At 47.2% G+C, this 25,685-nt stretch overlaps 2 protein-coding genes across 2 annotated transcripts; one reads left to right on the top strand and one right to left on the bottom strand.

Moving 5' to 3' along the window:
* Window positions 1-2,326: 2,326 nt before the first annotated feature.
* Window positions 2,327-3,738, bottom strand: MRPL41 (mitochondrial ribosomal protein L41). The gene is made up of 2 exons (XM_069747691.1): window positions 3,604-3,738; window positions 2,327-2,805 (listed from the first exon to the last, which is right to left on the bottom strand). Exon 2 carries the CDS (start codon window positions 2,794-2,796, stop codon window positions 2,389-2,391), a length of 408 nt encoding a protein of 135 aa, XP_069603792.1. The 5' UTR covers window positions 2,797-2,805; window positions 3,604-3,738; the 3' UTR covers window positions 2,327-2,388.
* A 2,583-nt stretch (window positions 3,739-6,321) lies between these two features.
* LOC138666288 (uncharacterized) lies at window positions 6,322-8,015 on the top strand. The gene is made up of 4 exons (XM_069754515.1): window positions 6,322-7,259; window positions 7,333-7,534; window positions 7,609-7,737; window positions 7,878-8,015. The coding sequence occupies exons 1-4, from the start codon at window positions 6,370-6,372 to the stop codon at window positions 8,013-8,015; spliced, it is 1,359 nt and encodes a 452-aa protein (XP_069610616.1). The 5' UTR covers window positions 6,322-6,369.
* Window positions 8,016-25,685: the final 17,670 nt, after the last annotated feature.

Below are 25,685 nucleotides of genomic sequence, written 5' to 3'. Positions count from 1 at the left end.
GTTTAAGGCTATCACACGATGCGGATTTTACTGCGGATCCGCAGCGTTTCCGCAGCTGCAGGTCCGCAGCAGTTTCCCATGAGTTTACATTACAATGTAAACCTATGGGAAACAGAAAACGCTGTGCCCATGCTGCGGGAAAAAAACGCACGGAAACACAGCACACATTCCGCAGCATGTCACTTCTTTCTGCGGATTCCGTAGCGGTTTTACACCTGCTCCAATAGAAAACCGCAGTGAAATCTGCACAAAAAATGGGGTAAATCCGTGATAAATCTGCAGCAAAAACGCAGCATTTTTGCCCAGCAGATTTATCAAATCCGCAGAGGACCATTCTACGTGTGCACATAGCCTAAAAGAAGTAGCATGTCACTTCTTTTTTTTGTGAATCTGCAGCATTTTTGTACCCATTCCATTATAGAAAACCGCAGGGGTAAAAAAAACCGCAGCAAAAACGCACAAAAACCACTGCAGAACTACACAAAAAACACGACAAATCCGCAGGTGCGTTTTCTGCCAGGAGAGGAAGAATCCGCACCAGAAATTCCTAAGCCTAATCCGCAACGTGTGCACATAGCCTTAGGCTCCGTTGGATTTGGAATAGCTGTGGATTTCATCTTTCGAATTGGCAGTGACTCTGCATTACGTTCACATCATCAGTCACATCTGTTTGCTGTGATGTCATATTATGATCGCTGGGACTCCCAAGAAGTAGAACCGCCATAACAGAACTTCGAGTAGGAGTCATAGATTAAAGGGAGTTTACCAAATTCTTACCTTACAGCCTATCAATATGGTATGCAATAACTTGCTGATTGCTGTGGATCTGACCCTAGGATCCCCCAAGATCCTGTGAACAGTTCTCTGCTGAGCCACTTCTTGGATGGAGCAGAGGTGCATACACAATCTGCTCTCTACTTTCTATGGGACTGAAACTCAGGTTTCTCCAATAGTCCCATAGTCAACTAAACAGAGGTCAAGTGTGGGCACCTCCACTTTATTCAAGAAGAAGCTCTGCAGAGCACTGTTGTCAGGATTGTGGGTGGTCCCTGAAGTCAGAACCACCCAGCAAATGCCACCATTTCCTGTACTAGCAAAGTTTCTTTAAAGTGGTATTCCCATTTTATATCAGAATATACTATCACTAGATGATCATGGGGTCACCCACCTAGCCAGAGTGCTGTGTACCCTTTTGACTTTTGCAGGACAGCCAACCCCTATCATTCACAGGATTCATGAGGGTCCCAGTGATCATAAAGTGATAGCATATCCAATTAATTCACCATCACAAGATCAGACTAACCCTTTATGCGCCACAGGCGTTCAGTAGAACTGTGGGCGACCAAGTTGTTGCATCCATATAATAGACCCCAAAAAACAATTTGGGAGGTCAGTCTGTACAGAGGCTGTACAGTTCTTGTAAGTATGGAAGATGTTAAAGGGAACCTGTCACCCCGTTTTTTCAAGATGATATAAAAATAGCGCTAAATAGGGGCAGAGCTGTGCTTTAAATTAGTGTATTTTTGGAGCCTTTATTCCCCACCTATGCTGCCGAAATACCTTTGTAAAGTCGCTGTTTTGGGCTGTCAGTCACGCTGGTCTGGTCATATGGGCGTGGTGACAGCGCTGTTTCTCCCCCAGATCTCTGTTGGTGGCGTAGTGGTGTGCGCATGCCCAACAGGCGAATCCAGTGCGCAGGTGAAGGAAAAGAGCGCGATCTGTGCGGCCATCTTTGTGAGGCCACGTGTGCGCAGATGGTACTTCTCGGCTTCCCGGGGCTTCAGGAAAATGGCCGCCGCGATCTCCATCTGCGCACGCGCGGCATCCCGCGGCCGTTTTCCTGAAGCCCCGGGAAGCCGAGAAGTAGCATCTGCGCACGCGCGGCCTCACAAAGATGGCCGCGCCCATTGATAAACCGCGGAATAGCGCAGATCGCGCTCTTTTCCTTCACCTGCGCACTGGATTCGCCTGTTGGGCATGCGCCCACCACTACGCCACCAACGGAGATCTGGGTGAGAAACAGCGCTGTCACAACACCCATATGACCAGACCAGCGTGAGTGACAGCCCAAAAGGGCGACTTTACAAAGGTATTTCGGCAGCATAGGTGGGGAATAAAGGCTCCAAAAATACACTAATTTAAAGCACAGCTCTGCCCCGATTTAGCGCTATTTTTATATCATCTTGAAAAAACGGGGTGACAGGTTCCCTTTAAGAGAAGATGCTACTCTACTGCAGCCCTATTACGGCTCCATATAAAATATAGCCATAATACGGCGGTGTACTCCAGCCCTAATCAGACATTATAAATAACGACACAAGCAGCGTTCAACATTATCCATATAATTACAGCAGAGTAGCGAAGGGTCAATGTCCACCATCATCTCGGCTACTGCACATAGTTCTTCGGATACAGCTTGAATAATTTGCCCTTCTGGCTCGGCTCAAATCCGTATTTTTCCAGATTATTGGGATCAAAGCTTCCGTTGTCAATGTCCTTCTCTATGGCCGGAGCAGCAGTTTCCATGAACAGTCTCTTTGCTGTCATCTTTTCCTCAGTCCCGGCAGGAGCCTTATATGAGACATATGGCCGCAGCTTGAAGCCGCTCAGATCAGGGACGATGAACTCCGGCACCATCTCCTTCACTTTGACGAACTTCCTATTGGAGGTCAGGTACCCGACCCGCTTAGCTCCTCTTCCCCTGTTGAAGGACCTGGGTCCCATCTTGCTCGTGATTTCGGCCATTCGGTCAGAACCTCGGACAAAGCCGCGAACGAGATTCTGGAGCAGCCCCATGGTGGCTTCCTGTGGGAAAGACATCACAAGAGATCACTAAAAACGGCCACTGCGGAAACCACCTGCAAGAAGAAGTATTAGGCCGGGATCACACATGCGAGAAACACGGCCGAGTCTCGCATGTTAAATACCCGGAACTCAAGAGTGGAGCGTGCGGCTCCATGTATTGCTATGCGGCTGCACGCTCCGATCCTGAATGCCGGCGGCAGTGATGAATATTAACATGCGAGACTCGGACGTATTTCTCGCATGTGTGATCCCGGCTTTAGTCGTCTAACTACAACCCATGAAGAACTTTCATCCTACTCAGGCGCAGCCGTCAGCCGGCTCTAACACCATGGATCGCGTAACCTGTGATACTATTCTCAGGATTGGCTTTTAAGTGGTTAACAGATGAAGGGGGCGGTCATACCAGCTCAGTAAACACAAATGTGACCACTGCGGCCAATCTCTCTTCAACAATGTGTGGCTGCAGCCATCACTTGCCCATCTGGGGTAAAAGAGAAAATATCGAAAATCTGCAGAATCAGAATTAAAATATACCCTGTATCTAAAAAAGGTCCATTTTGTATATTTGGGATGCCTGTATCCGCTACAATGGGAGCAAGCTCCGATCACTCGTGTTTAACCCCTAAATGCCACTATCAGGTGACCATTAAAGTTGTAACTCAGTACATCACATCTGGACAATATGGGGAGCAAATCCAAGAGCCAGTGCTAGATGAGAGATAAATCACAGCCCTCCGGAGCGGGAGTGCACCCCAATACGTCATTATTTTCGGGTGACACTAATGGTTACCCTCTCACCTTCAGATAGCGCCCTCCGCACAGCACAAGGTAGCGACTAGAACGGAGTGGATTTCTTGAGGCAATGATGTCACCGGAAGGGGCGGGGCTCTAGTTCTAAAGACCCGATAGCAGGAAGCTGCTGGACTAGACTACAAAGAGATGAGAAGCGAGAAAGGAGGGGCTGCTGCACCATGGAGCCGTGTGAGGAGAGGACCGAGGGGCTGCACCATGGAGCTGTGAGAGGAGGACCGAGGAGCTGCACCATGGAGCTGTGAGAGGAGAGGACCGAGGGGCTGCACCATGGAGCTGTGAGAGGAGGACCGAGGGGCTGCACCATGGAGCTGTGAGAGGAGGACCGAGGGGCTGCACCATGGAGCCATGTGAGGAGAGGACCGAGGGGCTGCACCATGGAGCTGTGAGAGGAGGACCGAGGGGCTGCACCATGGAGCTGTGAGAGGAGGACCGAGGGGCTGCACCATGGAGCCATGTGAGGAGAGGACCGAGGAGCTGCACCATGGAGCTGTGAGAGGAGAGGACCGAGGGGCTGCACCATGGAGCTGTGAGAGGAGAGGACCGAGGGGCTGCACCATGGAGCTGTGAGAGGAGAGGACCGAGGGGCTGCACCATGGAGCTGTGAGAGGAGGACCGAGGGGCTGCACCATGGAGCTGTGAGAGGAGGACCGAGGGGCTGCACCATGGAGCCATGTGAGGAGAGGACCGAGGGGCTGCACCATGGAGCTGTGAGAGGAGGACCGAGGAGCTGCACCATGGAGCTGTGAGAGGAGGACCGAGGAGCTGCTGCACCATGGAGCCGTGTGAGAAGGGTTGAGCCTAGGGTTGTATGGGCTCCTTCCAGGTCCTGACTGCAGCCCATACACTCTAGACGGCTCAGTACTGAAGATGCTAGAGTGTATGGGCTGCAGTCAGGTATATATTCTTGAAGATAGCAGACTTTATGGGCGGCTGCCTGGCCCTGACTGCAGCCCATACATGACACTAGAATGTATGTGCTCCTTCAAGGTATAAATTATTAAAACCAGCAGAATATATGGGCTCCTGCCAGGTCCTGACTGCAGCCCATACAGTCTAGTCAGCTCACTGGTGAAGACACTAGACTGTATGGGCTCCTGTCAGGTGTATATTATTGTACATACAGACTGTACGGGCTCCTGTCAGGTATATAGTATTGTACATACAGACTGTACGGGCTCCTGTCAGGTATATAGTATTGTAGATATAGACTGTACGGGCTCCTGTCAGGTATATAGTATTGTAGATATAGACTGTACGGGCTCCTGTCAGGTATATATTATTGTAGATATAGACTGTACGGGCTCCTGTCAGGTATATAGTATTGTACATACAGACTGTACGGACTCCTGTCAGGTGTATATTATGGTAGATACAGACTGTACGGGCTCCTGTCAGGTATATATTATTGTACATACAGACTGTACGGACTCCTGTCAGGTATATATTATGGTAGATTGTTATGTAGGCAATCCAGTGACACAGTGTGCCAGCAATCAGAGCACATACAGTGATCTGACAATAATCCAAAAACAATAGAACGAGCTCTGAGACGTGGAATCTCTGTAGACCGCAATACCTGAACCTATCCTAAACACAACTAAAGGCAGCTGTGGATTGCGCCTGACACTACCTATGCAACTCGGCACAGCCTGAGGAGCTGACTAGCCTGAAGATAGAAAAACAAGCCTGACTTGCCTCAGAGAAATACCCCAAAGGAAAAGGCAGCTCCCCACATATAATGACTGTTAGCAAGATGAAAAGCCAAACGTAGGGATGAAATAGATTCAGCAAAGTGAGGCCCGATATTCTAGATAGAGCGAGGATAGCAAAGAGAACTTTGCAGTCTACAAAAAACCCTAAAGCAAAAAACCACGCAAAGGGGGCAAAAAGACCCACCGTGCCGAACTAACGGCACGGCGGTACACCCTTTGCGTCTCAGAGCTTCCAGCAAAACGAATTGACAAGCTGGACAGAAAAAGTAGCAACAAAAGCAAAGAAGCACTTATCTAAGCAGAGCAGCAGGCCACAGGAGAGATCCAGAAGCTCAGATCCAACACTGGAACATTGACAAGGAGCAAGGAAGACAGAATCAGGTGGAGTTAAATAACAAAGCAGCCAACGAGCTCACCAGAACACCTGAGGGAGGAAGCTCAGAAGCTGCAGTACCACTTGTGACCACAGGAGTGAATTCAGCCACAGAATTCACAACAGTAGATACAGACTGTACGGGCTCCTGTCAGGTGTATATTATGGTAGATACAGACTGTACGGGCTCCTGTACGGGATTTTTCCAACAACCGTAGCGGTGATAATCAGCCGTTAGGGTGACAACCCTGGGGATGCCTCACCACCTGGGATGCCGTATAACAGTAAGCGGCCGACGTGGAAACAGTTAACAGGAAGCGCCCGCCGCGGCGCGCAGGTGAGGCAGCTCGTCAGTGAGGTAAATCAGTTTACCTCAGGTCCCAGCGGCGCGCAGATTTACTCGCTTTAAAAACATATTTTCGGACGTTCACGCTGAATTCGAGTGCGGGAAACACTTCCACATGGAGCGGTAAGTAGAAGCCATTCTTTGACCGCATTTATTTGAAGTTAGCGACTAGTAAAAGTTTGCGTTTAGAGCTCGGTACGGATGTACCTTTTAGCGGGGTTGTGTGACTGCAGCGGGAGTGACATTTCTATTTCTGTTGACCCCATAGCCACAAACGGACACCGCTTACCTGCCCCAAGTGCCACAAAGTAACCAAATATATGTCCACACATTTGAAAAGAGTATGCCTGAGAACCGAGAGTGATTCTGAGGTACAAAATGCCTTAGCTACCGCCAGGGATACCCTTCAATGTATTGCGGAAAAGGGAACAAGTATCCAGTTCAGCGAGCTCAAGCCTCTCAAATCCCTGTGGGAGACTGTCTCCTTTGTGGAAGGTCGCGGCTTCTTAGTGGTAAATAAGCCGAGTTTTGAGTCGCACGACACGCCATTAACCTCCGAAGGGCCCGCTCAGGAACAAACAGACAGTTTGGCGCCCTGCTCCATGCCCCGGGTGGAGCCAGATTCTCTTATGGCGGACATGCCTGCCCATGTACAGCCGGCAGGTGGGTTGGAGGGAGACCCATGCCCAGAGCCTGAACACACCGGGAGCTTATCTGACCACATCGCCGATGAGGAGATCGTGGATGGCAGTGCTTTAAGGATTCAGGGTACGCAGTGGAAAAACCAAAAACGCCTGGCTACAAAGACCGCCGGCTTGTATAAGCGCCATTCGATGGATCACCCCATACTGAAGGGGTTCCAGTCGTATCTATCGGTTACACTTGGGGTCCCCGACTGCCAACAGGAGGTATCGAACTTGGCTAGGTTCCTGTTCTTTATCAACCCAAAAGCTCTTACTCTGGAGTACGTTACAATGCATGGCCGAGTAAACGACTATTTTGAAACGCTTAGAAGCCTTCGACTATCGAGCCAGTCCTCCCTCAGGATACTGAAGCATATTCGGAGGTTCACCACCTATCTGATGAGGGGCACACCGCTAAGCACACAGGAACCTCAACGGTACCGAGCCTGCAAGGTTTTCATGGAGTTTACAACCGACCTACAAAAGTCACTGTACAGGGCAGTCTGCAAGGAGTCGGTCGGCAAAAGGTATCTGGTTCAAACGATCCACATATAGACATGAACATCACACAATAACCGTGAATTTCTTCTTCCCACCCAGGTACGAAACACTGATGGAGCCCTCAAAGACACCGAAGGATTGCCAGAGAATACTGGAGAAGGCAAGGCCCAGATTTCTGGCGTGCCTAGCGGCTGTGCAAGATGGGGGATCCGACCCAGAACGCAGTGAAATCCTACTGTACCTCCAGGCCCTTCTAATTCTAAGAAATCTCCAAAGACCGGGCGTTGTTCGTAACATGACGGTAAGCCATCAGACTCGGTGGGTCAGCGGTCTTGGCTAAACCAGTACAATTATTTCCCCATTTTCATTTCTTAGGTTTCGGAGTGGGATAGGAGGACCCATCACATGTACTCCGGCAGCCGCAGGACTATTGTCGGTGTGAAGACACACAAGTGTGCCTCAACTCAGGTAGCATCGTTCGTGCTTTCAGAGGAAGAGGAATCGGTACGTTTTCACCAAGCCAGGGAACCCAAGCAACCCCACTCCACATGGGGAACAAGCTCCTCTCTTGTCCCCATGTTAAATCCGTTGGAGGGGTGTCCTCTGGCTTTAGATAATCGTGTCTTTTTTCCCTTTTTTTTCAGTGGTTTGAAGTGTACGCAACATATGTCAGACCTGCCCTTACCGCTGACCGACAGATCATATCAAACTTTTTTGTGACAACTACCGGGAAGGTCGTTCTTAATCCATCCACTGCCCTCAGACAGTACCACGACCGGTAAGACAGTATCCACGTCAAGTGACCCACAGCCAGGTGTAGTAATAGGTACTGACAATATTATACTCTCCTCCGCAGTGTGATTGATTTAGTGATTTTTTCAGGTAGATTTTGGAACCCAAATCAAGCAAAAAAATTAATAGGCTTTCTATGGCCCACTGAGTGAGAGATGGCACACACAGGAGTCAGGAGTGGCACACAAGCCCTGAGGCCAATATTTTTCTCCCACTGATTGATGTTGTGATTTTTTCAGGTAGATTTTGGAACCCAAATCAAGCAAAAAAATTAATAGGCTTTCTATGGCCCACAATTGGAGAGAGAGAGAGAGATGGCACACCCAGGAGTCAAGACTGGCACACAAGCAGAAAGGGCAATATTAATCTCCCACTGATTTGATTTTTTTTTTTTTTTCAGGGAGACTTTAGAAAAAAAAAATACAAAAAAATGAATTTTTCAGGAAGAATTTAGAAACAAAATAAAATAAAATGATTGTTTCAGGGAGAATTTAGAAAACAAATAAAAAAAAAATAGGCTTTGTAGGGCCCACTGAGTGAGAGAGGACGCACACAGGAGTCAGGAGTGGCACACAAGCCCAGAGGCCAATATTTATCTCCCACTGATTGATTTAGTGATTTTTTTCAGGTAGATTTTGGAACCCAAATCAAGCAAAAAAATTAATAGGCTTTCTATGGCCCACAATTAGAGAGAGAGAGAGATGGCACACCCAGGAGTCAAGACTGGCACACAAGCAGAAAGGGCAATATTAATCTCCCACTGATTTGATTTTTTTTTTTTTTTTTCAGGGAGACTTTAGAAAAAAAAAATACAAAAAAAATGATTTTTTCAGGAATAATTTAGAAACCAAATAAAATAAAATGATTTTTTCAGGGAGAATTTAGAAAACAAATAAAACAAAAAATAGACTTTCTAGGGCCCACTGAGTGAGAGATGACGCACACAGGAGTCAGGAGTGGCACACAAGCCCAGAGGCCAATATTTATCTCCCACTGATTGATTTATTGATTTTTTCAGGTAGAATTTAGAACCCAAATCAACCCAAAAAATAAATAGGCTTTCTATGGCCCACTATCTGAGAGAGAGAGATGGCACGCTTAGGACTGGCACACAAGCCCAAAGGCCAATATTAATCTCCCACTGATTGATTTATTGATTTTTTCAGGTAGAATTTAGAACCCAAATCAACCAAAAAAATAAATAGGCTTTCTATGGCCCACTATTTGTGAGAGAGATGGCACGCTCAGGACTGGCACACAAGCCCAGAGGCCAATATTAATCTCCCACTTTTTTTTTTTTTCCAGGGAAAATTTATAAACCCAATAAAAAAAATAATAAATAGGCTTTCTATGGCCCACTATCTGAGAGAGAGAGATGGCACGCTTAGGACTGGCACACAAGCCCAAAGGCCAATATTAATCTCCCACTGATTTATTGATTTTTTCAGGTAGAATTTAGAACCCAAATCAAGCAAAAAAATTAATAGGCTTTCTATGGCCCACTGAGTGAGAGATGGCACACACAGGAGTAAGGAGTGGCACACAAGCCCTGAGGCCAATATTTTTCTCCCACTGATTGATGTAGTGATTTTTTCAGGTAGATTTTAGAACCCAAATCAAGCAAAAAAATAAATAGGCTTTCTATGGCCCACTGAGTGAGAGATGACACAGACAGGGATGGCACTCTAGCAGAAATGCCAATCTTAATCTCCCACAAAAAAAAAAAAAAAAAAAAAGGAACTGTCCTTCAATTACTATCTCCCTGCAGTAATCTCAGCCAGGTATGGCAGGCATCAATAAGGAGTGGACTGATGCACAAATTAAATAAAAAGTGTGGCCAAACAAACAAGATAGCTGTGCAAAAAGGAAGGAACAAGAGGATTTGTGCTTTGAAAAAAGCAGTTGGTTTGCACAGCGGCGTACACACAGCAATGCAGCTATCAGGGAGCCTTCTAGGGCAGCCCAATGAGCTACAGCGCTGAGGAAAAAAAAAAAATGTAGCTTCCACTGTCCCTGCACACCGAAGGTGGTGTTGGGCTGTGGAAATCGCTACAGCACAAGCGGTTTGGTGGTTAATGGACCCTGCCTAACGCTATGCCTGCTTCTGACGAAGCGGCAGCAACCTCTCCCTAAGCTCAGATCAGCAGCAGTAACATGGCGGTCGGCGGGAACGCCCCTTTATAGCCCCTGTGACGCCGCGGACAGCAAGCCAATCACTGCAATGCCCTTCTCTAAGATGGTGGGGACCAGGACCTATGTCATCAAGCTGCCCACACTCTGCGTTTACCTTCATTGGCTGAGAAATGGCGCTTTTCGCGTCATTGAAATGCGACTTTGGCGCGAAAGTCGCGTACCGCATGGCCGACCCCGCACAGGGGTCGGATCGGGTTTCATGAAACCCGACTTTGCCAAAAGTCGGCGACTTTTGAAAATGAACGACCCGTTTCGCTCAACCCTACTCCTGAGTACACTGATACCTCATATGTGGGGGTAAACCACTGTTTGGGCACATGGTAAGGCTCGGAAGGGAAGGAGCGCCATTTGACTTTTTGAATGAAAAATTATCTCCATCGTTAGCGGACACCATGTCGCGTTTGGAGAGCTCCTGTGTGCCTAAACATTGCCGCTCCCCCACAAGTGACCCCATTTTGGAAACTAGACCCCCCAAGGAACTTATTTAGATGCCTAGTGAGCACTTTAAACCCTCAGGTGCTTCACAAATTGATCTGTAAAAATGAAAAAGTACTTTTTTTTCACAAAAAAATTCTTTTCGCCTCAATTTTTTCATTTTTACATGGGCAATAGGATAAAATGGATCCTAAAATTTGTTGGGCAATTTCTCCCGAGTACGCCAATACCTCATATGTGGGGGTAAACCACTGTTTGGGCACTCGGCAGGGCTCGGAAGGGAAGGCGCGCCATTTGACTTTTTGAATGGAAAATTAGCTCCAATTGTTAGCGGACACCATGTCGCGTTTGGAGAGCCCCTGTGTGCCTAAACATTGGAGATCCCCCAGAAATGACCCCATTTTGGAAACTAGACCCCCAAAGGAACTAATCTAGATGTGTGGTGAGGACTTTGAACCCCCAAGTGCTTCACAGACGTTTACAACGCAGAGCCGTGAAAATAAAAAATAATTTTTCTTTCCTCAAAAATGATGTTTTAGCAAGCATTTTTTTATTTTCACAAGGGTAACAGGAGAAATTGGACCCCAGTAATTGTTGCGCAGTTTATCCTGAGTATGCTGGTACCCCATATGTGGGGGTAAACCACTGTTTGGGCACACGTCAGGGCTCGGAATTGAGGGAGCACCATTTGACTTTTTGAATACGAGATTGGCTGGAATCAATGGTGGCGCCATGTTGCGTTTGGAGACCCCTGATGTGCCTAAACAGTGGTAACCCCTCAATTCTACCTCCAACACTAACCCCAACACACCCCTAACCCTAATCCCAACTGTAGCCATAAACCTAACCACAACCCTAATTCCAACCCTAACCCTAAGGCTATGTGCCCACGTTGCGGATTCGTGTGAGATTTTTCAGCATCATTTTTGAAAAATCCGCGGGTAAAAAGCACTGCGTTTTACCTGCGGACTTTCCGCGGATTTCCAGTGTTTTTTTGTGCGGATTTCACCTGCGGATTCCTATTGAGGAACAGGTGTAAAACGCTGCGGAATCCGCACAAAGAATTGACATGCTGCGGAAAATACAACGCAGCGTTTCCGCGCGGTATTTACCGCACCATGGGCACAGCGGATTTGGTTTTCCATAGGTTTACTTGGTACTGTAAACCTGATGGAACACTGCTGCGAATCCGCAGCCAAATCCGCACCGTGTGCACATAGCCTAATTCTAAAGGTATGTGCACACGCTGCGAAAAACGCTGCGGATCCGCAGCAGTTTCCCATGAGTTTACAGTTCAATGTAAACCTATGGGAAACAAAAATCGCTGTACACATGCTGCGGAAAAACTGCACGGAAACGCAGCGGTTTACATTCCGCAGCATGTCACTTCTTTGTGTGGATTCCGCAGTGGTTTTACAACTGCTCAAATAGAAAATCGCAGTTGTAAAACCGCAGTGAAATGCGCAGAAAAAAACGCGGTAAATCCGCCATAAATCCGCAGTGGTTTAGCACTGCGGATTTATCAAATCCGCAGCGGAAAAATCCGCAGAGGACCAGAATACGTGTGCACATACCAAAACCCTACCCCTACCCCTAACCCTAGCCCTAACCCTAACCCTAGCCCTAACCCTAACCCTACCCCTAACCCTACCCCTAACCCTAGCCCTAACCCTACCCCTATTCTAACATTAGAGGAAAAAAAAAATTCTTTATTTTTTTATTGTCCCTACCTATGGGGGTGACAAAGAGGGGGGGGTTATTTATTATTTTTTTTTATTTTGATCACTGAGATAAAATCTATCTCAGTGATCAAAATGCACTTTGGAACGAATCTGCCGGCCGGCAGATTCGGCGGGCGCACTGCGCATGCGCCCGCCATTTTGGAAGATGGCGGCGCCCGGGAGGAAGACGGACGGACCCCGGCAGGATCGGTGTTGTGAATTCTTTGGTCAAGCTCCCTCCTGTGGTCATGAGTGGTACTTCGGCTGGTTCTGTCTATGAGCTTCCGCTGGTGGATGTGAGTGGGGCTGCGGCTTCTGAGTTTCCTTCCTCAGGTGACGAGGTTAAGTCGTTAGGTGCTGCTCTATTTAACTCCACCTAGTTCTTTGTTCCTGGCCTCCAGTCAATGTTCCAGTATTGGTCTGGCTCTCTCCTGGATCGTTCTTGTGGCCTGTCTGCCCTGCATAAGCTAAGTTCTGCTTGTGTTACCGTATATACTCGAGTATAAGCCGACCCGAGTATAAGCCGACCCCCCTAATTTTGCCACAAAAAACTGGGAAAACTTATTGACTCGAGTATAAGCCTAGGGTAGAAAATGCAGCATTTACCGGTGAATTTCAAAAATAAAAATAGATGCTCCATACCATTCATTATTGCCCCATAGATGCTCCATATACAACTGTGCTATATAGAATGCTCTGCACCGTTGATTATGGCCCCATAGATGCTCCTTATAATGCTGTGCCATATATGCTCTGCACCTTTGATTATGGCCCCATAGGTGCTCCTTATAATGCTGTGCCCCATATATGCTCTGCACCATTATGGCCCCATAGGTGCTCCTTATAATGCTGTGCCCCATTTATGCTCTGCACCTTTATGGCCCCATAGGTGCTCCTTATAATGCTGTGCCCCATATATGCTCTGCACCTTTATGGCCCCATAGGTGCTCCTTATAATGCTGTGCCCCATATATGCTCTGCACCTTTATGGCCCCATAGGTGCTCCTTATAATGCTGTGCCCCATATATGCTCTGCACCTTTATGGCCCCATAGGTGCTCCTTATAATGCTGTGCCCCATATATGCTCTGCACCTTTATGGCCCCATAGGTGCTCCTTATAATGCTGTGCCCCATATATGCTCTGCACTTTTATGGCCCCATAGATGCTCCTTATAATGCTGTGCCCCTTATATGCTCTGCACCTTTATGGCCCCATAGGTGCTCCTTATAATGCTGTGCCCCATATATGCTCTGCACCTTTATGGCCCCATAGATGCTCCTTATAATGCTGTGCCCCTTATATGCTCTGCACCTTTATGGCCCCATAGGTGCTCCTTATAATGCTGTGCCCCTTATATGCTCTGCACCTTTATGGCCCCATAGGTGCTCCTTAGAATGCTGCTGGTGCTGCCATTAAAAAAAAAAAAAATCACATACTCACCTCTCTTCTCAGGACGCCGGCGCTTTCAATAATTACCTGCTCCTCTGCGGCTCCGTCTCCAGCACTGACGCTCAGCAGAGGGCGCGCACTGACTACGTCACAGCGCCCTCTAACCTGAGCGTCATTGCTAGAGGACGCTGCAGACGGAGCCGGAGCGAGGAGCAGGTAATTATAGCGCTGCGCTCCCCTTACCTGCTGCGGCGCGGTCCCTGCAGTCCCTGGCTTCTCCGGCGCTGCAGCTTCTTCCTGTAATTGAGCGGTCACATGGCACCGATCATTTACAGCAATGAATATGCGGCTCCTCCCCTATGGGGGTGGAGCTGCCTATTCATTTCTGTAATGAGCGGTGCCATGTGACCGCTCAGTGCAGGAAGAATCTGCAGCGCCGGAGAAGCCAGGGACTGCAGGGACCGCGCTGGGAGCAGGTAAGTATGATTACACAGCCCCCGCTCCCCCTCCCCTGCTGACACCCGGGTATATGACACGAGTATAAGCCGAGAGGGGGACTTTCAGCCCAAAAAAATGGGCTGAAAATCTCGGCTTATACTCGAGTATATACGGTACTTTTGTTTGCTATATTTTCTGTCCAGCTTGCTATATTGGTTTTTCTTGCTTGCTGGAAGCTCTGAGACGCAGAGGGAGCACCTCCGTACCGTTAGTCGGTGCGGAGGGTCTTTTTGCCCCTCTGCGTGGTTGTTGTTTTTGTGTTGACCGCAAAGCTATCTTTCCTATCCTCGGTCTATTCAGTAAGTCGGGCCTCATTTTGCTAAATCTATTTCATCTCTGTGTTTGTATTTTCATCTTAACTCACAGTCATTATATGTGGGGGGCTGCCTTTTCCTTTGGGGAATTTCTCTGAGGCAAGGTAGGCTTATTTTTCTATCTTCAGGGCTAGTTAGTTTCTCAGGCTGTGCCGAGTTGCATAGGGAGCGTTAGGCGCAATCCACGGCTACCTCTAGTGTGGTATGATAGGATTAGGGATTGCGGTCAGCAGAGTTCCCACGTCTCAGAGCTCGTCCTATGTTAGTAACTATCAGGTCACTTGTGTGCTCTTAACCACTAGGTCCATTGTGGTTCTGAATCACCTGTTCATAACAGTACTGGAGGCCCAAAGTACTAATGCTTCTCAATAGAGGGAAAAGCGAAGTTCTGAGACCATTTTTTTTTCTTTGCACTGTGTTTTGTCTTTCTTTTTCCCTTTACATCAGGGTGGTTCAGAACACAGGTGTAGACATGGACATTCAAGGTCTGTCCTCTTTGATGGATAATCTCACTATAAGTGTTCAGAACATTCAAGATTTAGTGGTTCAGAATCCTATGTTAGAACATAAAATTCCTATTCCTGAGTTATTTTCTGGAGATAGAGCTAAGTTTCTGAATTTCAAAAATAATTGTAAACTATTTCTGGCTTTGAAACCCCGCTCCTCTGGTGACCCAGTTCAACAAGTAAAGATCATTATTTCTTTATTACGTGGCGACCCTCAAGACTGGGCATTTTCCCTTGCGCCAGGAGATCCTGCATTATGTGATATTGATGCATTTTTTCTGGCGCTCGGGTTGCTTTATGATGAACCTAATTCAGTGGATCAGGCAGAGAAAATCTTGCTGGCCCTGTGTCAGGGTCAGGATGAGGTAGAGATATATTGTCAGAAATTTAGGAAGTGGTCTGTGCTCACTCAATGGAATGAATGTGCTCTGGCAGCAATTTTCAGAAAGGGTCTCTCTGAAGCCCTTAAGGATGTCATGGTGGGATTTCCTATGCCTGCTGGTCTGAATGAGTCTATGTCTTTGGCCATTCAGATCGATCGACGCTTACGTGAGCGTAAAACTGTGCACCATTTGGCGGTATTATCTGAGCATAAACCTGAGCCTATGCAATGCAATAGGACTTTGACCAGAGCTGAACGGCAAGAACACAGACGACGGAATGGGCTGTGTTTTTACTGTGGTGAATCCACTCATGCTATCTCCGATTGTCCTAAGCGCACTAAGTGGTTCGCTAGCTCTGCCACCATTGGTACGGTACAGTCGAAATGTCTTTTGTCCGTTACTTTGATCTGCTCTTTGTCATCCTATTCTGTCATGGCATTTGTGGATTCAGGCGCTGCCCTGAATTTGATGGACTTGGAATATGCTAGGCGCTGTGGGTTTTCCTTGGAGCCCTTGCAGTATCCTATTCCATTGAGAGGAATTGATGCTACGCCTTTGGCCAAGAATAAGCCTCAGTACTGGACCCAGCTGACCATGTGCATGGCTCCTGCGCATCAGGAGGATATTCGTTTTTTGGTGTTGCATAATCTGCATGATGTGGTCGTGTTGGGGTTGCCATGGCTACAAGTCCATAACCCAGTATTGGATTGGAAATCAATGTCTGTGTCCAACTGGGGTTGTCAGGGGGTACATGGTGATGTTCCATTTCTGTCTATTTCATCATCCTCCCCTTCTGAGGTCCCAGAGTTCTTGTCAGATTACCGGGATGTATTTGATGAGCCCAAGTCCAGTGCCCTACCTCCGCATAGGGATTGTGATTGCGCTATCGATTTGATTCCTGGTAGTAAGTTTCCTAAAAGTCGACTGTTTAATTTGTCTGTGCCTGAGCACGCCGCTATGCGGAGTTACGTAAAGGAATCCTTGGAGAAGGGTCATATTCGCCCGTCGTCATCGCCATTGGGAGCAGGGTTCTTTTTTGGGGCCAAGAAGGATGGTTTGCTGAAACCTCGTATTGATTACCACCTTCTAAATAAAATCACGGTCAAATTTCAGTACCCCTTGCCGCTGCTGTCTGATTTGTTTGCTCGGATTAAGGGGGCTAGTTGGTTCACCAAGATAGATCTTCGTGGTGCGTATAATCTTGTGCGCATTAAACAGGGCGATGAATGGAAAACAGCATTTAATACACCCGAGGGCCATTTTGAGTACCTGGTTATGCCATTCGGGCTTTCTAATGCTCCATCAGTGTTTCAGTCCTTTATGCATGACATCTTCCGAGAGTACCTGGATAAATTCCTGATTGTATACTTGGATGATATTTTGGTCTTCTGGGATGATTGGGAGTCTCACGTGAGGCAGGTCAGAATGGTGCTCCAGGTCCTGCGTGCGAATTCTTTGTTTGTGAAGGGGTCAAAGTGTCTCTTTGGTGTTCAGAAGGTTTCATTTTTGGGTTTCATTTTTTCCCCTTCTACTATCGAGATGGACCCTGTTAAAGTTCAGGCCATTTATGATTGGATTCAGCCGACATCTCTGAAGAGTCTGCAAAAGTTCCTGGGCTTTGCTAATTTTTATCGTCGCTTCATCAATCATTTTTCTAGTATTGCTAAATTGTTGACTGATTTAACCAAGAAGGGTGTTGATGTGGTCAATTGGTCTTCTGCTGCTGTGGAAGCTTTTCAAGAGTTGAAGCGTCATTTTTCTTCTGCCCCTGTGTTGTGTAAACCAGATGTTTCGCTCCCGTTCCAGGTCGAGGTTGATGCTTCTGAGATTGGAGCAGGGGCTTTTTTGTCGCAAAGAAGTTCTGATGGCTCGGTGATGAAACCATGCGCCTTCTTTTCCAGGAAGTTTTCGCCTGCTGAGCGTAATTATGATGTTGGCAATCGAGAGTTGCTGGCCATGAAGTGGGCATTCGAGGAGTGGTGTCATTGGCTTGAAGGAGCTAAGCATCGCGTGGTGGTCTTGACTGATCATAAGAACTTGACTTATCTCGAGTCTGCCAAACGGTTGACTCCTAGACAGGCTCGTTGGTCGCTGTTTTTCTCCCGTTTTGACTTTGTGGTTTCGTACCTTCCAGGCTCTAAAAATGTGAAGGCGGATGCCCTGTCTAGGAGTTTTGTGCCCGACTCTCCGGGTTTGTCTGAGCCGGCGGGTGTTCTCAAGGAGGGGGTAATTTTGTCTGCCATTTCCCCTGATTTGTGGCGGGTGCTGCAAAAATTTCAGGCTAATAGACCTGACCGTTGCCCAGCAGAGAAACTGTTTGTCCCTGATAAATGGACAAGTAGAGTTATCTCTGAGGTTCATGGTTCGGTGTTGGCTGGTCATCCTGGAATCTTTGGTACCAGAGATTTGGTGGCTAGATCCTTTTGGTGGCCGTCTCTGTGGCGGGATGTGCGTTCATTTGTGCAGTCCTGTGGGATTTGTGCTCGGGCTAAGCCCTGCTGTTCTCATGCCAGTGGGTTGCTTTTGCCCTTGCCAGTCCCGAAGAGGCCCTGGACACATATCTCTATGGATTTTATTTCGGATCTCCCCGTCTCTCAAAAAATGTCGGTCATTTGGGTTGTTTGTGATCGCTTCTCGAAGATGGTCCATTTGGTACCCTTGTCTAAATTGCCTTCCTCCTCTGATTTGGTACCATTGTTCTTCCAGCATGTGGTTCGTTTACATGGCATTCCGGAGAACATCGTTTCTGACAGAGGTTCCCAGTTTGTTTCGAGGTTTTGGCGAGCCTTTTGTGCTAGGATGGGCATTGATTTGTCTTTTTCCTCGGCTTTCCATCCTCAGACAAATGGCCAGACTGAACGAACCAATCAGACCTTGGAAACATATCTGAGATGTTTTGTTTCTGCCGATCTGGATGATTGGGTGTCTTTTTTGCCTTTGGCTGAGTTCGCCCTTAATAATCAGGCCAGCTCGGCTACTTTGGTTTTGCCGTTTTTCTGCAATTCTGGTTTCCATCCTCGTCTCTCCTCAGGGCAGGTTGAGTCTTCTGACTGTCCTGGTGTGGATACTGTGGTGGATAGGTTGCAGCAGATTTGGACTCATGTGGTGGACAATTTGACATTGTCTCAGGAGAAGGCTCAACGTTTCGCTAACCGCAGGCGCTGTGTGGGTCCCCGACTTCGTGTTAGGGATTTGGTTTGGTTGTCATCTCGTTATATTCCTATGAAAGTTTCCTCTCCTAAGTTTAAGCCTCGTTTCATTGGTCCGTAGAGGATTTCTGAGGTTCTTAATCCTGTGTCTTTTCGTTTGACCAATCCAGCTTCTTTTTCCATCCATAACGTATTCCATAGGTCATTGTTGCGGAGATACGTGGCACCTGTGGTTCCATCCGTTGATCCTCCTGCCCCGGTTTTGGTTGAGGGGGAGTTGGAGTATATAGTGGAGAAGATTTTGGATTCTTGTATTTCGAGACGGAAACTTCAGTACCTGGTTAAGTGGGAGGGTTATGGTCAGGAAGATAATTCCTGGGTCTTTGCCTCTGATGTTCATGCTGCCGATCTGGTTCGTGCCTTTCATTTGGCCCATCCTGGTCGGCCTGGGGGCTCTGGTGAGGGTTCGGTGACCCCTCCTCAAGGGGGGGGGGTACTGTTGTGAATTCTGTGGTCAAGCTCCCTCCTGTGGTCATGAGTGGTACTTCGGCTGGTTCTGTCTATGAGCTTCCGCTGGTGGATGTGAGTGGGGCTGCGGCTTCTGAGTTTCCTTCCTCAGGTGACGAGGTTAAGTCGTTAGGTGCTGCTCTATTTAACTCCACCTAGTTCTTTGTTCCTGGCCTCCAGTCAATGTTCCAGTATTGGTCTGGCTCTCTCCTGGATCGTTCTTGTGGCCTGTCTGCCCTGCATAAGCTAAGTTCTGCTTGTGTTACTTTTGTTTGCTATATTTTCTGTCCAGCTTGCTATATTGGTTTTTCTTGCTTGCTGGAAGCTCTGAGACGCAGAGGGAGCACCTCCGTACCGTTAGTCGGTGCGGAGGGTCTTTTTGCCCCTCTGCGTGGTTGTTTGTAGGTTTTTGTGTTGACCGCAAAGCTATCTTTCCTATCCTCGGTCTATTCAGTAAGTCGGGTCTCACTTTGCTAAATCTATTTCATCTCTGTGTTTGTATTTTCATCTTAACTCACAGTCATTATATGTGGGGGGCTGCCTTTTCCTTTGGGGAATTTCTCTGAGGCAAGGTAGGCTTATTTTTCTATCTTCAGGGCTAGTTAGTTTCTCAGGCTGTGCCGAGTTGCATAGGGAGCGTTAGGCGCAATCCACGGCTACCTCTAGTGTGGTATGATAGGATTAGGGATTGCGGTCAGCAGAGTTCCCACGTCTCAGAGCTCGTCCTATGTTAGTAACTATCAGGTCACTTGTGTGCTCTTAACCACTAGGTCCATTGTGGTTCTGAATCACCTGTTCATAACAGATCGGTAAGTATGATGGGGTGGGGGGGGAGATCGGACCACGGGGGAGTGGATCGGAGCACAGGAGGGGTGGAACGGAGCACGGGGGGATGGAACGGAGCACGGGGGGGTGGAACGGAGCACAGGGGGTGTAACGGAGCACGGAGGGGGGTGGATCGCAGTGCAGGGGGGGATGATTGGAGCACGGGGGGAGCGGACAAGAGCACGGGGGGAGCGGAGCACAGGACGGAGGGGAGCCGGAGCAGTGTACCGGACAGATCGGAGGGCTGGGGGGGCGATCGGTGGGGTGGGGGCACATTAGTGTTTCCAGCCATGGCCGATGATATTGCTGCATCGGCCATGGCTGGATTGTAATATTTCACCAGTTATAATAGGTGAAATATTACAAATCGCCCTGATTGGCAGTTTCACTTTCAACAGCCAATCAGAGCGATCGTAGCCACAGGGGGGGTGAAGCCACCCCCCCTGGGCTAAACTACCACTACCCTGTCCCTGCAGATCGGATGAAATGGGAGTTAACCCTTTCACCCGATCTGCAGGGACGCGATCTTTCCATGACGCCACATAGGCGTCATGAGTCGGATTGGCACAGACTTTCATGACGCCTACGTGGCGTCATGGGTCGGGAAGGGGTTAATAGCGGTGGCTGAATCGGGATTTCACCCGCCGCTATTGCGGGAACATGTCAGCTGTTCAAAACAGCTGACATGTCCCAGCTTTGAGGTGGGCTCAGCGCCGGAGCCCACATCAAAGCAGGGGACCCGACCTCTGCTGTAACAGTACGGCTGAGGTCGGGAAGGGGTTAAACTTTGTACTTTCTTATTTATCCATAATGGTTTCTTTTTATTCCTTGACATTTTATTACCAGAGGCTATAAGTTTTATTTTTTCTGCAGGATTCTATTAGTATTTCCTTAAATATGCCCCAATTATGTTCGCTATCTCCAGTTACCATGCTGTGGTCCCAGTCCAAACAATTAAGCTCTTCCCTTAATTTGATGAAATCAGCTTTCTTAAAACTCCAGGTTTTGGTATATCTCCTACTGAATGATTGGTTGAATATTACATTGAACTTAACATGTTATGCTCACTGCTTCCCAAATGCTCCCTGACCTGTATATCAGAAATTGTATCTGTCGTTTTTACAGAACAATATGTTAATTTGAAGATCAATTCAAAGCTGTGCCTTTCTAAAATTTGTGCTGTGGGTGAATTGAGGCCACTTTCTTGGTGTCTTCCCCTAATTTGATGTGTTTTGGCAGCTTTTGTGCCCATTTGAAGGTTTTGCGTATGTGTTTGTTTTTGCCTCCCATTGACTCCAATGGCGTTCGGCTATGTTTGACTAATAGTCAAAGAATAATTTGGCGAATTTTGCATATTTGCTGATTGTAGTCTGAACCAAACATTGATATATTCCCTCATATATACTGATATGGGGCAAAAACACCAAAAATGCATATCAGCAAATGGAGTTTCTGATTAAACTTTTTTTCATAGAGTGAACCTGTCATGTAACAAAAATTTTATTAACCTGCAGGCTAATTATGTTCTTAACCCCTTCATGACCTTGGGATTTTTTCATTTTTCCATGTTCGTTTTTCACTCCCCTCCTTCCCAGAGCCATAACTTTTTTATTTTTCCGTGAATTTGGCCATGTGAGGGCTTATTTTTTGCGGGACAAGTTGTACTTTTGAATGACATCATTGGTTTTAGCATGTCGTGTACTAGAAAACGGGAAAAAAAATCCAAGTGCGGTGAAATTGCAAAAAAAGTGCAATCCCACACGTGTTTTTTGTTTGGCTTTTTTGCTAGGTTCACTAAATGCTAAAACTGACTTGACATTATGATTCTCCAGGTCAGTACGAGTTCATAGACACCTAACATGACTAGGTTATTTTTTATCTAAGTGGTGAAAAAAAATTCCAAACTTTGCTAAAAAAAAAAAAAAAATTGTGCCATTTTCCGATACTCGTAGCGTCTCCATTTTTCGTGATCTGGGGTCGGTTGAGGGCTTATTTTTTGCGTGCCGAGATGACGTTTTTAATGATAGCATTTTGGTGCAGATACGTTCTTTTGATCGCCCGTTATTGCATTTTAATGCAATGTCGCGGCCACCTAAAAAACGTAATTCTGGCGTTTCGAATTTTTTTCTCGCGACACCGTTTAGCGATCAGGTTAATGCTTTTTTTTAATTAATAGATCGGGCGATACCAAATATGTGTAGATTTGATTTTTTTTAATTGATTTATTTTGATTGGGGCGAAAGGGGGGTGATTTAAATTTTTATATTTTTTTTATTTTTTTCACATTTTTTTTAACTTTTTTTTTAACTTTTGCCATGCTTCAATAGCCTCCATGGGAGGCTAGAAGCAGGCACAACGCGATCGGCTCTGCTACATAGCAGCGATCTGCTGATCGCTGCTATGTAGCAGAAATGGAGGTGTGCTGTGAGCGCCGACCACAGGGTGGCGCTCACAGCCACCGGTCATCAGTAACCATAGAGGTCTCAAGGACCTCTATGGTTACAATGGAGACGCATCGCCGACCCCCGATCATGTGACGGGGGTCGGCGATGACATCATTTCCGGCCGCCCGGCCGGATGCGGTAGTTAAATGCCGCTGTCTGCGATTGACAGCGGCATTTAACTAGTTAATAGGTGCGGGCAGATCGCGATTCTGCCCGAACCTATTGCAGGCACATGTCAGCTGTTCAAAACAGCTGACATGTCCCGGCTTTGATGCGGGCTCACTGCGGAGCACTGCATCAAAGCAGCGGATCTGACCTTGGACGTACTATCCCGTCCAAGGTCAGATAGGGGTTAAGCAATGCGGCCACAGCACTTAAACTCCAGATGCAGGGAAGAAGTTCACTTTATTGCTCCCAGCAGTCTTGGGGTCAATCAAAGTGGCTTGGCTGGCAGATTTTCAGTCACAACTTTGGATGCAATGAACAGTGGCTGTACGCACTCCCAGGCACTGAAAGACAGATGGCTCTACAGTGCATCAGTGCCAAGCCAGCTGTCAGCACTCTTCACAATGAAAAGCTTAGGTGTAAAAAGGGTACAGTAACACTGAGTCCCTTCTCACGAAGAAGTGGTGAAGCGGGGAATCAAGGACTATGAGATCAAATGCCAGGATGGTATTCCTTTGAAGGGAATTGACTCTACACCTTTAGCTATGAATAAACCTCAGTACTGGACACAAGTGACCATGCGTATGACTCCCGTTCATCAGGAGGTGATTCGCTTCCTGGTATTGTATAATTTACATGATGTTCTAGTACTTGGTCTGCCATGGTTACAAACTCATAATCCAGTCCTTGACTGGAAAACAATGTCTGTGTTAAGCTGGGGATGTCAGGGGGTTCATGATGATGCACCTCCGATTTCTATCGCTTCATCTACTCCTTCTGAGGTTCCTGTATTTTTGTCTGATTATCGGGATGTTTTTGAGGAGCCTAAGCTCAGTTCGCTTCCTCCTCACAGGGATTGCGATTGTGCTATAGATTTAATTCCTGGTAGTAAATTTCCTAAAGGTCGTTTGTTCAATCTGTCAGTGCCAGAGCATACTGTTATGCGGGATTATGTTAAGGAGTCCTTGGAAAAGGGACATATCCGTCCATCTTTGTCCCCTTTGGGAGCAGGTTTTTTTTTCGTGGCCAAAAAAGATGGGTCCTTGAGGCCTTGTATAGATTATCGTCTTTTGAATAAGATTACCGTAAAATATCAGTATCCGTTGCCTTTGTTGACTGATTTGTTTGCTCGCATTAAGGGGGCTAAATGGTTCACTAAGATTGATCTTCGGGGTGCGTATAATCTTATACGAATAAAGCAAGGTGATGAGTGGAAAACCGCATTTAATACGCCTGAGGGCCATTTTGAGTATTTGGTAATGCCTTTCGGACTTTCTAATGCTCCTTCAGTCTTCCAGTCCTTTATGCACGATATTTTCCGTGAATATCTGGATAAATTTATGATTGTGTATTTGGATGATATTTTGTTTTTTTCTGATGACTGGGAGTGTCATGTTCAGCAGGTCAGGAAGGTGTTTCAGGTCCTGCGGGCTAATTCCTTGTTTGTAAAGGGCTCAAAGTGTCTCTTTGGAGTCCAGAAGATTTCTTTCTTGGGGTATATTTTTTCCCCTTCTACTATTGAGATGGATCCCGTCAAGGTTCGGGCTATTTGTGACTGGACGCAGCCTGCATCTCTTAAGAGTCTGCAGAAGTTCTTAGGCTTTGCTAATTTCTATCGTCGTTTTATAACTAATTTTTCTAGTGTTGTTAAGCCTTTGACGGATTTGACTAAGAAGGGTGCTGATGTTGCTGATTGGTCTCCTGCGGCTGTGGAGGCCTTTCGGGAACTTAAACGCCGGTTTTCTTCTGCTCCTGTGTTGCGTCAGCCTGATGTTTCGCTTCCTTTCCAGGTTGAGATTGATGCTTCCGAGATTGGAGCGGGGGCGGTTTTGTCACAGAGAAGCTCCGATTGCTCGGTGATGAAGCCATGTGCGTTCTTTTCTAGAAAATTTTCGCCCGCTGAGCAGAATTATGATGTGGGTAATCGGGAACTTTTGGCCATGAAGTGGGCATTTGAGGAGTGGTGTCATTGGCTGGAGGGTGCTAGACATCGTGTGGTGGTCTTGACTGATCACAAAAATCTGATTTACCTTGAGTCTGCCAGGCGTCTGAATCCTAGACAGGCTTGTTGGTCACTGTTTTTCTCTCGTTTCAATTTTGTGGTTTCATACCTGCCAGGTTCAAAGAATGTGAAGGCGGATGCTCTTTCTAGGAGTTTTGTGCCTGACTCCCCTGGAAATTCTGAGCCCACTGGTATCCTTAGGGATGGGGTGATTTTGTTGGCTGTCTTCCCAGACTTGCGACGTGCTTTGCAGGAGTTTCAGGCGGGTAAACCTGATCGTTGTCCGCCTGAGAGACTGTTTGTTCCGGATAGTTGGACCAGTAGAGTCATCTCCGAGGTCCATTCTTCTGCGTTGGCAGGTCATCCTGGAATATTTGGTACTAGAGACTTGGTGGCCAGGTCTTTTTGGTGGCCTTCCTTGTCGAGGGATGTGCGTTCTTTTGTGCAGTCTTGTGAGGTTTGTGCTCGGGCTAAGCCTTGCTGTTCTCGAGCCAGTGGATTGTTGTCACCTTTGCCTATCCCGAAGAGGCCTTGGACGCACATTTCCATGGACTTTATTTCGGATCTCCCTGTCTCTCAAAAAATGTCTGTCATCTGGGTTGTGTGTGACCGCTTTTCTAAAATGGTTCATCTTGTACCCTTGCCTAAGTTGCCTTCCTCCTCTGAGTTGGTCCCTCTGTTTTTCCAGAACGTGGTTCGTTTGCATGGGATTCCGGAGAACATCGTTTCTGACAGGGGATCCCAGTTTGTGTCTAGATTTTGGTGGACGTTCTGTGCTAAGATGGGCATTGATTTGTCCTTTTCGTCTGCATTCCACCCTCAGACGAATGGCCAGACGGAGCGAACTAATCAGACCTTGGAAACTTATTTGAGGTGTTTTGTTTCTGCTGATCAGGATGACTGGGTTACCTTTTTGCCGCTGGCCGAGTTTGCCCTTAATAATCGGGCTAGTTCTGCTATCTTGGTTTCTCCTTTCTTTTGTAATTCGGGGTTTCATCCTCGTTTTTCCTCTGGTCAGGTGGAGCCTTCTGATTATCCTGGAGTGGACATGGTGGTGGATGGGTTGCATCGGATTTGGAGTCATGTGGTGGACAATTTGAAGTTGTCCCAGGAGAAGGCTCAGCAGT

The sequence above is a fragment of the Ranitomeya imitator genome, chromosome 2 (genome assembly GCF_032444005.1).
Source record: "Ranitomeya imitator isolate aRanImi1 chromosome 2, aRanImi1.pri, whole genome shotgun sequence".
NCBI classification, from domain to species: Eukaryota; Metazoa; Chordata; class Amphibia; order Anura; family Dendrobatidae; genus Ranitomeya; species Ranitomeya imitator.
This window is presented reverse-complemented; position numbering and strand designations above follow the sequence as displayed.